The 15,068-nt window shown below is 39.8% G+C and overlaps 1 protein-coding gene across 1 annotated transcript in view; it reads right to left on the bottom strand.

The window, feature by feature from the left end:
• Positions 1–294: 294 nt before the first annotated feature.
• The window catches only part of LOC115152958 (stromal cell-derived factor 1), a 43,102-nt gene continuing 28,328 nt past the window's right edge, over positions 295–15,068 (bottom strand). Inside the window, exons 3-4 of the mRNA XM_029697911.1 lie at positions 14,467–14,550; positions 295–5,241 (exon numbers count right to left, since the gene is read on the bottom strand). Coding sequence (XP_029553771.1) covers positions 5,214–5,241; positions 14,467–14,550 — 112 coding nt within the window. The 3' untranslated portion in view covers positions 295–5,213. The remainder of the gene's footprint in view (positions 5,242–14,466; positions 14,551–15,068) is intronic.

The following is a 15,068-nucleotide window of genomic DNA, read 5'->3' as shown; positions in this document are numbered from 1 at the left end:
TCAACTTTTTATTTCACCAGGTAGGCACCAGGTAGGCACCTGACAAGACAACACATACTGCGCTCTCTGCTTGTAGGCTATTTTATATTCAAGCTTTGCTTGGGCAGTGAGTTACCCTGAAGGAGCAGAACCTATTTCATCAAGATTTGCATGAAAAGAGCAGGTGTTCATAATGTTTTCTACACTCAGTGTAGATTAATAATGGTATGAAAGCAACTTAATTTGAGTGTTGCCAATCACCCCTACAACCTCACACACACCCCGCCCTCCCACTTAAAAAATAATATGCAAACATAGAAATGTATATTTTTTTATTCATGGTTAAAAGACTACATTAAACTCAACAATACACAGTTTAACATTGAAATGATGTTACATCTAGCTCCTTCATAAGAACGTTGTGTGTTTGATGTATAAAAGAGTACATGTTTGACCTATGGAAAGATAAAGGTTCAAAATGAAAATGTGATGTATCTCATGCTTAGATTATTTATATGAAAAAGTACATTAAAAGTACAAAAAAATGTAAAGTAAAAAAGTACAAAAACAACAGTTGACTAATGTGGATCTTGTTCTTGTTCTCATTATCACATTCTAAAGTTATGTATTGTTGCAAACTACTTTATTGAGGGATTTTATGTTGTTGCTATGACTGTGATATGTGGTTGTGTAACCCAGCTATCTTAAAGGTCAACTTTGGGCACAAAAAAACGGTCCAACTCCGCCCCTTTCTCCATTTTAAAAACAGAAATGGGGTGTGCCTTTGGTGGGTCATGCGTGATGACTAACATAGCTAGTTTGTTAGCTAAGGTAGCCTCTGTAGCTAGCCAGTAACTTCTCCAGTATGTGTTGATGTAATTTCACAGGATTTGTTTTTGGATGGAAGCTGTAGAGATCGATAAAAAATGGCACTTCTGTAGCCAAATATCTTATTCATCAAGTTTTTTCAAGCATTAAATGACCTGGTATGATGGTGCGTTGATCAATGAATTGTTTAGACATTTTAAATTTTATTTTGCCCAAAGTCGACCTTTTAAGACTCTGGATAAGAGTGTCTGCTAAAGGACTAAAATGTAAATGAAAATTAATGAATATGTTGAACATAAAGTGCATCGATATCCAAAATAAAATACAGTATATGACATTAATAGGTAGCCAAGCCACTAGATAAGGGATGGGCAACTTTGATGGAGGTGGAGGCCACACATTTTATTTTTACTCATCATGAGGGAACATAGTGGCTCATGGGTCTGCATACCCTCATTTCATGCAATTCTACTTATTTCGCTGTGGGGCGGAGAGGAATTAACAGATTTAGAGCTAATTTCCTGCAATAGGGTATGCAGTTTTTAGTATGATAACTGATGATCAATGGGCCCCACCCCGGTCTGTAATACGACCATGCTTACTACAAGTTTAGATAGCTGGCTGCCAGACTAACTTAGCAATAATTAAAAAAAATTAAAAAAATCGCTGACATGGGCTAACTGAGTGACTGCTAATGCACAAATTTCGAAATTGCACATTGTGTATGCTATTATTCTAACTCTCAACAGTGAGTTGAGACCCCAACTGAGTCCACCAAATTAAAAAATTTAATCAAATTATTGGGCCCGTCCCTGCACTACTTCTACTATTACTATACTGCTACTATTACTATACTGCTACTAATACTATCACACTACAACTGCTGATGAGATTATGACTTGTTCTATATTACCTCCTATAACATTGATTTTCATAGTGTGTGGTTTGCTAAATATGATACTTTATAAATTCCGTAATGTTTCATGACACATTTACATGGTAGTCTGGCTGACAACAAACATGATTTGGTTAACCCACTGCATGTGTTTGAGATTTTCATACAGTAATGTACTCTGGTCAATGTCCGAATTAAAGGGAAACCTGAACTACAAAGTTATTAGTCATCTGAGTGAACTATCCCTTTTAAGTAATTTGGGTGAGCTATCCCTTTAATGTAATATGGATGTACTGTTATTTTAACAATCTGGGTTAACTGTTCCTTTAATAAAATCTGGACATACTGCTCCTTTAATGTTTCCAGAACTGTGACGGAGCTACGGACCGCTACTCTCTCATTGATCGCTCAATTAGCAGAGTTCTGACTCCAGATGTTCTAGAATTTTCAGAGAGACCGGAAATGCAACAGCAGCATATTATTCCACATTATCTCTCATTGACCGTGTTCCCCTAACAGCTAAAACAGCCCACACGTACACATACATACGCCCACACACAAACAAACACACACATGCAGTGACCGGGTCATACATGGTCTCACTACCAGAGTCACAGTTCCACAGTTATCAACCAACTGTTGGCACCAAACATGACAACAACATTGTAATTATAATTCTAACTAGAGAGTCATTATCTTGGAACTTTTAGTGCCAATGTGTCGCTGACTGAAATTCTAAATCTCCAATGAACTTTGGCAAACTGTGTATACCTGTATCTCTTCTGAAGCTGCTCGGAGAATAACATCAAGATTTTTCACATTATGACTCTTTATATAAAATACTTCAACATGCAGCATGGCTGGAAACAAAACAAAAAGTATTGGTTGATTGGGTACTAGAACTGGATGTCCAATCACTCCTGTGTGTAGACATAGGCAGACATAGGCTCAATCCCAATACCACCCTATAGCCCTCCCCCCCATTTTGTGCAATCCCTCAATCCTCATCGAGTCGTAGTGCTGTCCCAATTTAACTTTAAGGAAGGGGTAGTGCCTTTTCAGCCCTCTAGTTTGGGGTGGCAGGTAGCCTAGTGGTAAGAGTGGTGGGCCAATAACTGAAAGGTTGCTGGATCAAATCCCTGAGCTGACAAGGTAGAAATCTGCAATTTTGCCCCTGAACAAGACAGTTAACTCACTGTTCCCCAGTAAGCTGTCATTGTAAATAAGAATGTGTTCTTAACTGACTTGCCTAGTTAAATCCAAATTATATAGTTGGCCCTCCAAATGAAGGAAATTGAGATGCATGATTACTTCATAATGAATCATGCAAAACATTTACAGTTCAGAGAAATATGTTAATCTAGAGACAAGTGATTATGCATATTTTTTGTCAAAGTTAACTCACGAAAATCTACTTATTAACAAGCTAACATTATCCAACTAGCTATACATTTAGCTTGCTATATGGGCATTTGACATTTGTATGAATTGTAATTTGTGTTTAATGTTTTAGGGAATCCTGAGCAATCCAGCCTGTCATTTTGTGAAATCCAGCTGATGTAAAGAATCTAGCTAGCTAACTAACTACCTAGCTAACTTTGCTGCAAATTGAATGTAGAATTTTTGTAATTTTGCCTTTATTAAAAAATATTTAAAAGTCAGTCCCTTTATTGTAGTAACGTTAACGTTAGAGATTGAAGATATTTGCCAATGCAGGTAACGTGGCAGCAGGGCTTGGAACCGGTTCAGGGAACAGAACTGAAAAGTGGAGAAAATAATTCAAGAAGCATAAACGAAACCTGGAACGAAAGTGATCCATACTGTTCCGAAACAGAAACATTTATTTTAAAAGCATTGGAACTGGTTAATAACGTTATTTACATTCCAAGCATTTTTTTCTAGTCCCACAACAAAGTGCCTGTGCAAAGCCCTCTCTCTTTCACTTATTTCAGTGTCTGCATGCAAGCCAAAAATATTTGTGTGTGCTTGGGCTACCTGCCACTCACCCCACCGAAGCATAGGCTACTGTACTGACATTACAAGCATGATTCAGAAGATAGGGAGAGAGATTTTTAATTAGCTAGAGAATTGGTAAACTTTTTCAATGCTAGTTAAGGATACTATATCCCTAGTTATCATGTTTTATTAACTACAAAAAGATAAGACGTGTTTTTAATTCTGATGCCACTCTGCACACACAAGCGTGTTAGCTAGCTAGCTCAAAGGACATTCAATGTTTGTCCATAGACGTCGTTCCCGCTAGACATAATTCTGTGGAGATAATATAAATCGAAGAAAGGAACGATATAAATCGGTCCTTTCTTTTGGTTCAAACCGATTCAGAAATTAATTTTTCCAGTCGGAACAGTGGAACGAAACAAAAAAAATGGTGGTTCAGAATGAAGAGATTAGAAAATAATTTTGGTTCCAGCCCCTGCGTAGCAGTAGCTAAATATTTTCTTCCTTATTGTGTAGTGGAGGATAAAAATACCTGTATGCTATGGATGTGTAGCTATGTAGCCGATCTGTGTATGGACCCTGAAAACGTTTGGTATAAATATTAGTTCAAAACAGTAGTTTTAATTGTTCTAGCTAAAGTGCCTTCACTGGTATTGACTGTGAAGGAAATGTGACTGTTAAACCGCTATGGAATAAAAGTCCTGCTTCTGTACTACTCCACATTGAACTGCAGCAAGAGGATGGGTACATTACAGGCACATTGTTGTTCTGCTGTTCTCATTTGTTGCTCATATGGTAAGTACATATTTGTTGCATGAGAAGTATAAGGAAAGTTATTACTGCAGCCAGTATAGGCATTCTGAAAAACACAAGGTTCATCGTCAATGACTTGCGTGGTGTCAGTGGCCATTTCTGATGTAGCGATGTCGCATTCCCAAGTGTTATTATAGCTCTCCCTACCACTAGTTGCTCCATTTTTGATTGCCAATCACCCACCGAGGGACACTCGAAAATGAGGGGGACGGCTAAGGGATTGAGCCATAGTATGTTCTAGTGGCTCTGCCATGCATGTGTGAACACCTCCATGCCCCTTGGATCTTTCCCAGAATGTACTGTTGAACCTTGTACACTCCACAGGACAAGCTGATATAGTTGGATTGTGAGGCTTGAATCCTGTCATGAATCCTCCCTCTCTCCCCATCAATGCCTACTTTAAGCCCACTCCTAAATGACAGAGAAGTCAGTGGCCAAAACAGCTACAAAAAAATTGCTGTTTACTGATGAAATAGGATAATAAAAAAATGGTATATACATAATTGATAAAAACATACACTCACACAGATATAATTGCACTTGGCGCTAGCAGGGGTGGAGTCCATAAGGGCTGCCGGTGGTAACATAGGTAACAGAGGTGGTGGTTTTGGAAAGCCGTGGGATCCGCGATGGACAGGATAAGTGCTGTTCAGCGTGCGTGACGGGAGAGTACATGTTACATATTACAAGCTACACGTCTCATGTTACATATCTGTTGGTAGGTCTTCCTGCAGGCTCTCTAGTTGGTCTGCTTGGATTTCTTGATCCTGAAAGAACAAAACAGAGTATGAATATAAGACAGTTAACAGAGCCATCGATTTGTCTGTTCCCTCCCTGTGAGTTCAGGTCAAGCACTTGACTGTTGCGCCACTGTATTTAGATTAATGACTATTTGTTTTAGTTTGAGTCTGCCTCCCAGAGTTATACTTGTCACATCTGCTCCTGCTACACCCTCTGGTGTCCTCTTGACCTGCAGCTCTCGCTCTCGCTGGGATTGTGTGGTTGGAGACAGGTGTGCTGGAGTCGGAGCAGATCCATAACAGCTGCAAATCGTTCCATAAATCATGATCTCTACAAATGCTCATTCCTGCCAATTCCACTCTGCCAGATTGTAATCACTGCTCAGTCAGTCATTAGCCTAGCCTTTGTTAGTTCTGAAGATCCTGTTGCTTTGCTGTGCTTTTCCACAACTCACCACCCAACCACCTTGCCCTGGATATCATTCACCACCACTACCTTGGATTCCCCTCAGGACCTGTTCAACTCAGCCAACTCCAACCTCCCTCTACACTTATGGTTTTTCTGCAACTCATGAGCTACCCCGGTTCTGCACTCCATATTTCTCTGTGTACAATAAACATTTTGGTTCATTCATCCCGGCTTCCTCTTCTGAGTCCGCTCTTGGGTTCCCCCGTTTTGCTCCGCGTAACAATACTGAGGAGAACCAGGAAGGTACTGTCTCTCTCTGCCAAACCTCCTCTGTGATAACTACTGCTGTGGTCCACGGCCAAACACTCCTGAGTGTGTGTTTGTGTGTGTCATGTATTAATACTCTATTCTCTCCAGACAATTGTAGCTGTTAGTAACAGCGGTCCTTTAGACTAATGGTGCAGAACATTCAACACAATGATTAAATCTCTCTCTCAGGACCCAGTTCAATCTCTTTCTCTTTATCCAGTTAACTCTATAGAATTACTACAGATTCTCTGGACATATACTTCTCTCTAGCTGGTGTACCCGCAACTTAGTAGCTCCTCACACTTGGCCAAGAACACACCTGGCACCAGAAGAGAAGAATCTATCTAACCTCTGGTAATTTCTCTTTTTCTCTACCCACAGAACAGAGAAACAGCTGGAGAGTTAATTCAGTTTTTACTGATCCAATTCTTCTTGAACGTAGCCATTCTCAAGGTTTTGAAAATATCACTTAAGCATAGGAAATGATTATGTAACAGTCAATGCAGTCTAAAGTAAATTGAAATACATTTGCTGTAATTATATAATTACTCCAGTCTATACAGAAACAAATGAAATACTTCATCAGAGAGCATGACTTAGCCACAAAGGATCATTGGCTTCTTTTAAAGCTGTGGATTGTTTCAAATCACATGTGTGTGGGCCTATATGCCTAGTTGGGAAGCCCGTAATTTGAGCAGCGTGCGTGGCAATAGGCCTAGCTGATTAATAAGATGTGGCTGTCGGGGAAAAGCAATGCATTTAAAATGTGTGAAGATGTCTTCAGCATAATTTGAAATTCACAAGTAAAGATTTACTTATTAAGTCACATAATAAGTTGCATGGACTCACTCTGTGTGCAATGATATTGTGTAACATGATTTTTGAATGGCTACCTCATCTCTGTACCCAACACATACAATAATCTGTAAGGTCCCTCAGTCGAGCAGTGAATTTCAAACACTCATTTAACCAAAGACCAGAGAGGTTTTCCATTGCCGCGCAAAGAAGGGCACCTAGATGGGTAAACATAAAAAAGCAGACATTGAATATCCCTATGAGTATGGTGAATCAATACCGCCAGTCGCTCCAAAGACACAGCCGTCCTTCCTAACTCCGTTGCCGGAAAGGAAGGAAAACGCTCAGGAATTTCACCATGAGGCCAATGGTGATTTTTAATCACTTAGAGTTTAATGGCTGTGATAGGAAAAAACTGAGGATAGCAATAAGGCACTAAAGTAAATCTGCAAATAAAATGTGGCAAAAAATGTCCTGAATACAAAGCATTATGTTTGGGGCAAATCCAACACATCACTGAGTAGAATTCAAAATATTTTCCAACATGGTGGTGGCTGCATTATGTTATGTGTATGCTTTTCATTGGCAAGGACTAGGGAGTATTTTTGGGGGGATAAAAATAAACGAAATAGAGCTGGGAGACATTCACCTTCCAGCAGGACAATAACCTGAAACCCAAGGCCAAATATACACTGTAGTTGCTTAACAAGATGACATTGAATGTTCCTGCGTGGCCTTGTTAAATATTTTACCTAAATCGGCTTGAAAACCTATGGCAAGACTTGAAAATGGCTGTCTAACAATGATCAACAACTAACCTGTGTAGTTTCTTAATCATTGTACCTAAACTGTATGTGTAAACATGTATACGCAGGGCCCAGCTGTAAAAGAGACCTTGGTCTCAGTATGTGTTCCTTGCTGAAATAAAGGTATAATAAACTTGACAGAGGTTGAATAATTTTTAAAAGAATGATGTGCAAATGTTGTACAATCCTGGTGTGCAAAACTCTTAGATTTACCCAAAAAGACTCTCAGCTATAATCGTTGCCAAATGTGATTCTAACATATATTGACTCAGGGGTGTGAAAATGTATGTAAATTATATATTTCTGTATTATAATTTAATACATTTGCAAAAAATTCTAAAAAACATGTTTTTACTTTGTCATTATGGGGTATTGTGTGTAGATGGGTGAGATTTTTTGTATTTATTTAATAAATTTTAATTCAGGCTGTATCACAACAAAATGTGGAATATAGAGTCTTGGAAAAGAATCCATGGCCCTTAGCGTTTTCCCTATTTTGTTGCATTACAACCTGTAATTTAAATAGATTTTTATTTGGATTTCATGTAATGGACAAACACAAAATAATCCAAATTGGTGAAGCGAAATGAAAAAAATTACTTGTTTCAATACAATAAAAAACGGAAAAGTGGTGCATTCATATGTATTCACCCCTTTGCTATGAAGCACCTAAATAAGATCTGGTGAAACCAATTACCTTCAGAAGTCACATCATTTGTTAAATAAAGTCCACCAGTGTGCAATGTAAGTGTCACATGATCTCTGTATATATACACACCTGTCCTGAAAGGCATGCAATACCACAAAGCAAGGGGCACCACCAAGCAAGCGGTACTATTAAGACCAAGGAGCTCTCCAAACAGGTCAGGGACAAAGTTGTGGAGAAGTACAGATCAGAGTTGGGTTATAAAACAATACCAGAAACTTTGAACATCCCACGGAGCACCATTGAATCTATTATAAAAAAAATGTAAAGGATATGGCACCACAACAAACCTACCAAGAGAGGGCCGCCCACCAAAACTCACGGACCAGGCAAGGAGGGCATTAATCAGAGAGCCGACAAAGAGACCAAAGATAACCCTGAAGGAACTGCAAAGCTCCAAATCAGCGGAGATTGGAGTATCTATCCATAGGACCACTTTAACCCGTACACTCCACAGAGCTGGGCTTTATGGAAGAGTATCCAGAAAAAAATAAGCAAACACGTTTGGTGTTCGACCAAAAGGCATGTGGGAGACTCCCCAAAGATATGGAAGAAGGCACTCTGGTCAGATGAGACTAAAATTGAGCTTTTTGGCCATCAAGGAAAATACTATATGTGGCGCAAACCCAACACCTCACATCACCCCGAGAACACTATCCCCACAGTGAAGCATGGTGGTGGCAGTATCATGCTGTGGGGATGTTGTTCATCGGCAGGGACTGGGAAACTGGTCAGAATTGAAGTAATGATGGATGGTGCTAAATACAGGGAAATGATTGAGGTAAATCTGTTTGTCTTCTAGAGATTTGAGACTGGGATGGAGGTTCACCTTCCAGAAGGACAATGACCCTAAGCATACTGCTAAAGCAACACTTGAGCAGTTTGAGGGGAAACATTTAAATGTCTTGGAATGGCCTAGTCAAAGCCCAGACCTCAATCCAATTAATATTGGACTTAAATATTGCTGTACATCAGCGGAACCCATTCAACTTGAAGGAGCTGGAGCAGTTTTGCCATAAAGAATAGGCAAAAATCCCAATGGCTAGATGTGCCAAGCTTATAGAGACATACCCCAAGAGACTTGCAGCTGTAATTGCTGCAAAAGGTGGCTCTACAAAGTATTGACTTTGGGGGGGGTGAATAGCTATGCACGCTGAAGTTATTTCTTGTTTGTTACACAAAAAAAATATATTTTGTATCTTCAAAGTGGTAGGCATGTTGTGTAAATCAAATGATACAACCCCCCCAAAAATCTGTTTTAATTCCAGGTTGTAAGGCAACAAAATAGGTAAAATGCCAAGGGGGGTGAATACTTTCGCAAGCCACTGCACCTCAGTCAATTGGGCTCCCAGGGAGAAACACAAAGTTGTACTGCTGCTATACAAGCTACCAAAGAGCCCACTACTATTAAAGAACTTCACTCCTTCATGGGTTTGTGCAATTACAAAAGATGCTGGGTGGACTCCTTCGCTGAAATTGCACAACCCCTTTATGACCTCCTCAAGGGAAACCTTGATTCAAAAGACTCTGTAGCCTTCATGGAAGAACAGAACGAGGTTTATGGCAAACTTAAAACTAGCTCTGTCATCAGTGCTGGCTTTGGGCATTCTGGAACATTCAACATTTTTGTGGCTGAAAAAGATGACCTCAGTGCTGACACAAGACCATGATGATTGTCAGAAACCTGTAGGCTACTATTCGAAGAGACTGGATGATGTGGCATTGGGATGGGGTCCCTGTCTCAGAGCTATGTAGGCTACTTACGTCGCTGTGTCGATGGTGGCATATTATCATCAAGTGTCAAATCAAATCAAATTTATTTATATAGCCCTTCGTACATCAGCTGAAATCTCAAAGTGCTGTACAGAAACCCAGCCTAAAACCCCAAACAGCAAGCAATGCATGTGAAAGTGTCCACATGCTGTTCATACTCGAGCTGCACAGGTCACAGCTGCTCGTTGGAATAAGTGGTTGACTGTGTTGGAAGGTCCTAACATCATCATACAACGTGGCACACCATGTAATCCAGCACCTCCGATGCTTCCTCCAGATACCACATTACTTGAACACGACTGTTGTGAGTTGGTTTTGGATCAGTTCTCTGATGGGTTTACTAAGAGTAATCCATTGGAAAACCCTGAGTTTATCTTATACACAGACGGTTCAAGCATTGTGGAGGGGGGTGTGAGGAAGTCAGGCTGGGCAGTTACTACAATGGACAATGTGATAGTGACAGGCACATTACCTGCAGGAACATCAGCACAGGTGGCGGAATTGGTGGCTTTGACTGAAACATGCAAACAGGCTGAAGGAAAAACAGCTAATATCTACCAAGACTCAAGGTATACTCTCGGCGTTACCCATGATTTTGGAAAAATATGGAAAAACATCACTGGGATCTCCTGTGAAGAATGGATCAGAGGTCATGGCTCTACTGAATGCTCTCCAGTTACTTGGACAAGCTGCGATTTTGAAAATGAAAGCACGTGGAAAAATCTTTACAGATGAGAGTAAAGGTAATGACCTGGCTGACAGAGCTGCCAAGGCGGCTGCCAAGAGAACACCTCTGTCACCTAAACTGATTAGGAAATACACCTTGGATGTATTGCCTACGGTCTTATGTAGTATACGGGCAACCATTAACAAAACCACAGGGTTGAGTCCGTTTGAGGTCATCAAAGGTCGACCCATGTCGCTACCAGGCACGTTATATTTGAGAAAGGCAGACATACACTTTCAGTGTCACAATGCTTAACTATTGCATAGAACTTTCTAATGCAGTAGGGGAAGCAGACAGACAAGTAAAAGAGGCGTGGGGAATAACTCCGAGGGGGGACATGATGTAGTGCCAGGACAGTGGGTGATGGAAAAAAACTGACAAATTAGGGCCAAAATGGGAAGGTCCTTATCAAGTTTTGCTCATAACAAAGGTTAGCAGTGAAAGTCCAGGTAAAATCACGATGGATGCATGTCACTCAATGCAAGGTGGATCATTTTGATGACAAAGGGGAACCTGGAGAATAAAGAACTGATTGATTAGCAGTCGGGGGCCAATCTCAGTCCAGGACTCATAGCTACATGTTCTCATTGGTCCAAATTGTCTATACATTGAGCCTGAAATGGGATACTTGTTATTTGGCCATTGGCTGAAAGGAATTCTAATTGGTCAACCACAAACTACATCCTGTCTCTTTGTTCAGAGGAGAAAAACTGGGGACAGGGAAGAATAACCATCTACTCTCTACTTTCCAGCATAACAACTATGATTTGTTCTCTTTGAATAAAAACATTTTTCTCCCCCTGGTTTACTTTGGGGTCTGTGATATTGAAGAATAACATCAATTGCTAACAATAGTGAAGACATCAACACTATGAAATAACACACATGGAATGATGTAGTAAACAAAAAAGTGTTAAACAAATCAAAATATATGTTATATTTGCGAATCTTCAAAATTGCAACCCTTTGCCTTGATGACAGCTTTTACACTGTTGGCTGGCATTCTCTCAATCAGCTTTATGAGGTAGTCACTTGGAATGCATTTCAATTAATAGTTGTGCCTTGTTAAAAGTTAATTTATGGAATTGCTTTCCTTTTTAATGCGTTTGAGCCAATCAGTTGTGTTGTGACAAGGTAGGGGTGGTATACAGAAGATAGCCCTATTTGGTAAAAGACCAAGTTCATATTATGGTAAGAACAGCTCAAATAAGCAAAGAGAAAATACATCAGTCAATCCGGAAAATTTAAAGAACTTTGAAAGTTTCTTCAAGTGCATTCGTAAAAACCGCCACAGGAAAGGAAACCCCCAGAGGACCGCCACAGGAAAGGAAGACCCAGAGTTACCTCTGCTGCAGAGGATAAGTGCATTAGAGTTACCAGCCTCAGAAATTGCAGCCCAAATAAATGCTTCAAGTAACAGACACATCTCAACATCAACTGCTCAGAGGATACTGCGTGAATCAGGCCTTCATGGTTGAATTGCTGCAAAGAAACCACTACTAAAGGACACCAATGAAGTTTAAGTATGTAGTACGCTAGTATGGGTATTTGGACACGGCCAGAGACTGACCTTGACACCCAGACTGATACTGTATCTCAAGATGTCCTAGTCAGTGAGAGCATAATAAACCATTCTTCTAGCTGTCATCATACCCCACTGAGACATCAGTCGTGTGCTGGCACATCCCTGTAACTGTCCTGTCTATTCATCTAAGTGTTTTGTATTTGAATGACCGCAAACAGATTGAGATATGCGTGAGTATCTTAAAAGTCAGTGTTAATCGTGCACTGATGTCAGTGGGGTGCGTCGGAAATTAAGAACACGTATTCCCGATGATACAGTCAACCGAGTTCAAAGTAAAGGAAGGCAAAGTCGAGAACACATATACATGACATAGATGTCAGGCTATATTTATAACATAGATGGTAACTGAATAACTGCAAACATGCGTGATGAACTTGGCATTTTGCATAAATCATGCACTGATGTCAGAGCAAGATTTGTGCTCAAGTTTGAGGAAGTTTGAATTATGTGGGTGCGTCTGTAATTAGTATTCCTCTCTTAACCCCTACAGAGGAATCAAACATATACAGTGGGGTCCAAAATTATTGACACCCTTGTATTGACACCCTTGATAAAGAGCAAAAATGAATGTATAAAATAAATAATTAAAATACTGAGCTTTATACCATGGCATTGTTGAATATTCATTTCTGATTGGCTTGAAGGAAATTCTAGTGTGTGCATTATTTCCCTCTAACACACGGCATATCAGCACAGTAGAATTCAATGGCTATAGTTCATTCTTACTTGTTTTGTTTAAGCTGCTTTTGAAAGCAAATGTCGATTTTTATTTTTTATTTTTGGGAGGTTATCGAAATCAATTTTCATAATAGCAAGCTAGGACTGATGGTTTGGTTACCATGGCAACTACTGTAGCTATCTAGTAAACTTGCTAGCTACTTCAGTAGATGTTGAATCAATCAATCAATGAAATTGATTTATGAAGCCCTTTTCAGCCGATGTCACAAAGTGCTATACAGAAACCCAGCCTAAAACACCAAACAGCAAGCAATGCATATGTAGAAGCATGGTGGCTAGGAAAAACTCCCTAGAACATATTTATACCGGCAAATTAAGACATTTCTAAAGGCAAATGTATTAAATTATAGTATAAAAGGGACAATCAACTCAGGGTTCTATGCGATCTCTGGAAACTAATGCAACTACGTGGAAGGTCAGTTCCACTCTGCTAGCGTGTCGTTGGACACACCTTCCACGTCGTTCATTATTTTCCATAGAACGCATAGCCCCTCATTGATTATCCCTTACATAGTGCATGCAACAACAACAAAAGAGGTGAAATAATATTATTTTGTACTAATACAATTGCTCAGAGAAAGAGATTTTGTTTAACAAAATTATTGACACCCTGTTTCCATTACCTTTCAAGGGACCCAGGACCAGTAGAAGCAAATAACCCCATAACATCAAAGATCCACCACCATATTTTACAGTAGGTACCCAGCAAACCAAAATTGTTTCTGTTAAAGTTCCCAGAACGTTCGTTAGTTTACAGCAAATGTTTTCATAACACAAAAACTGTTCAGGTGTGCTGGTGATTGTACAATGTTTGTATAAAACATTTGCCTGACGTTGCAAGAACATTCTCAGAACACATTTAGTCTGTTCTTTAAAAGGTTCCCAGAATGCTTCATTAGGTTGTGGGACCAGTCTGGTGGGAACATTTAGGGGACATCACGAACGATATCTTCCCAAAACACAAAAACTGTCCATTTATGTGGAGGATATTGTTTATTTTAGGGTGCAAAAACATGTGTTCAAGCTATCCTGAATGTGACCAGTCCATCTGATTTAGTTAAATGTAAAATGTATTACTATTTTTGTAGAGCAGTCTGTGGCTGAGAGCCCAATCCTAATCATTTCATATTTGCACACATAACTCTGACATTCCCCTGAATCATGTAGCCTAGGCCTATGAATGTCAATGGCAGACGTCCGTGAAAATGGGGATTTACACACGTATGCAGATCAAATCCAGATTCGGCCATGAGCGTGTACTACTTTACTACCGTATGAATTGGAGAATAGGGTGAATGACATTTTCAGGAAGACTAATTTTCTGTTACTCTCAGATACCGTGTCTCTGTGTAGACATGCAGAGAATACTTTTTAGGTTATAGGTTCTCTCAAAGCGTTTCTTACTTGTTGAGGGCGTTCTTCAGGTACTGCTGTAGCCACTTGGTCTCAGGGTTGATACAAACCTCCTTGTGGTTCTTCAGCTTGGCACTAAGAAGAGAAAAAAGTGAGAGGGGTAAGATTCATTGAGAAAGAAGAGAGGGATGAGATTGACAGTTTCTGGTGCCCTGTTCAATTCCAGCAGAGACTGTCTCAATCTCACCTCCATTAAATCCACATGTATGTGCAGTAACATGGAAAGCTGTGCATATGCACTGTAGAGGAGAGCTTGAGAGTAAGAATTTTACTGCACCGTTTTACTGCACCTGTATCCTGTGCACGTGACCAATAAACGTTGATTTGATTTTATAGCTAACATCTACATGTGCTTATCTCTTAAACCAACCCTTGAGCAACTGAGCTGCATTCAGACTTGGAGTTCTGAATGGGGGAGATATCTCTCTACATTAGCCATGGTTCTCGATCTCTATATACAGTAACTGACTTAGTCAATAAACGTTAGTGTTACAGAAATTGGCTTTCGGAGATTCAGAGATTATTTTATTTTCAAATAGACAGGTATTTTCCTTTACATGGTAGCAAGATCTTATCTATTTTGCTAACTTTCT

Source organism: Salmo trutta, chromosome 18, assembly GCF_901001165.1.
Source record: "Salmo trutta chromosome 18, fSalTru1.1, whole genome shotgun sequence".
In the NCBI taxonomy this organism is placed as follows: Eukaryota; Metazoa; Chordata; class Actinopteri; order Salmoniformes; family Salmonidae; genus Salmo; species Salmo trutta.
This window is presented reverse-complemented; position numbering and strand designations above follow the sequence as displayed.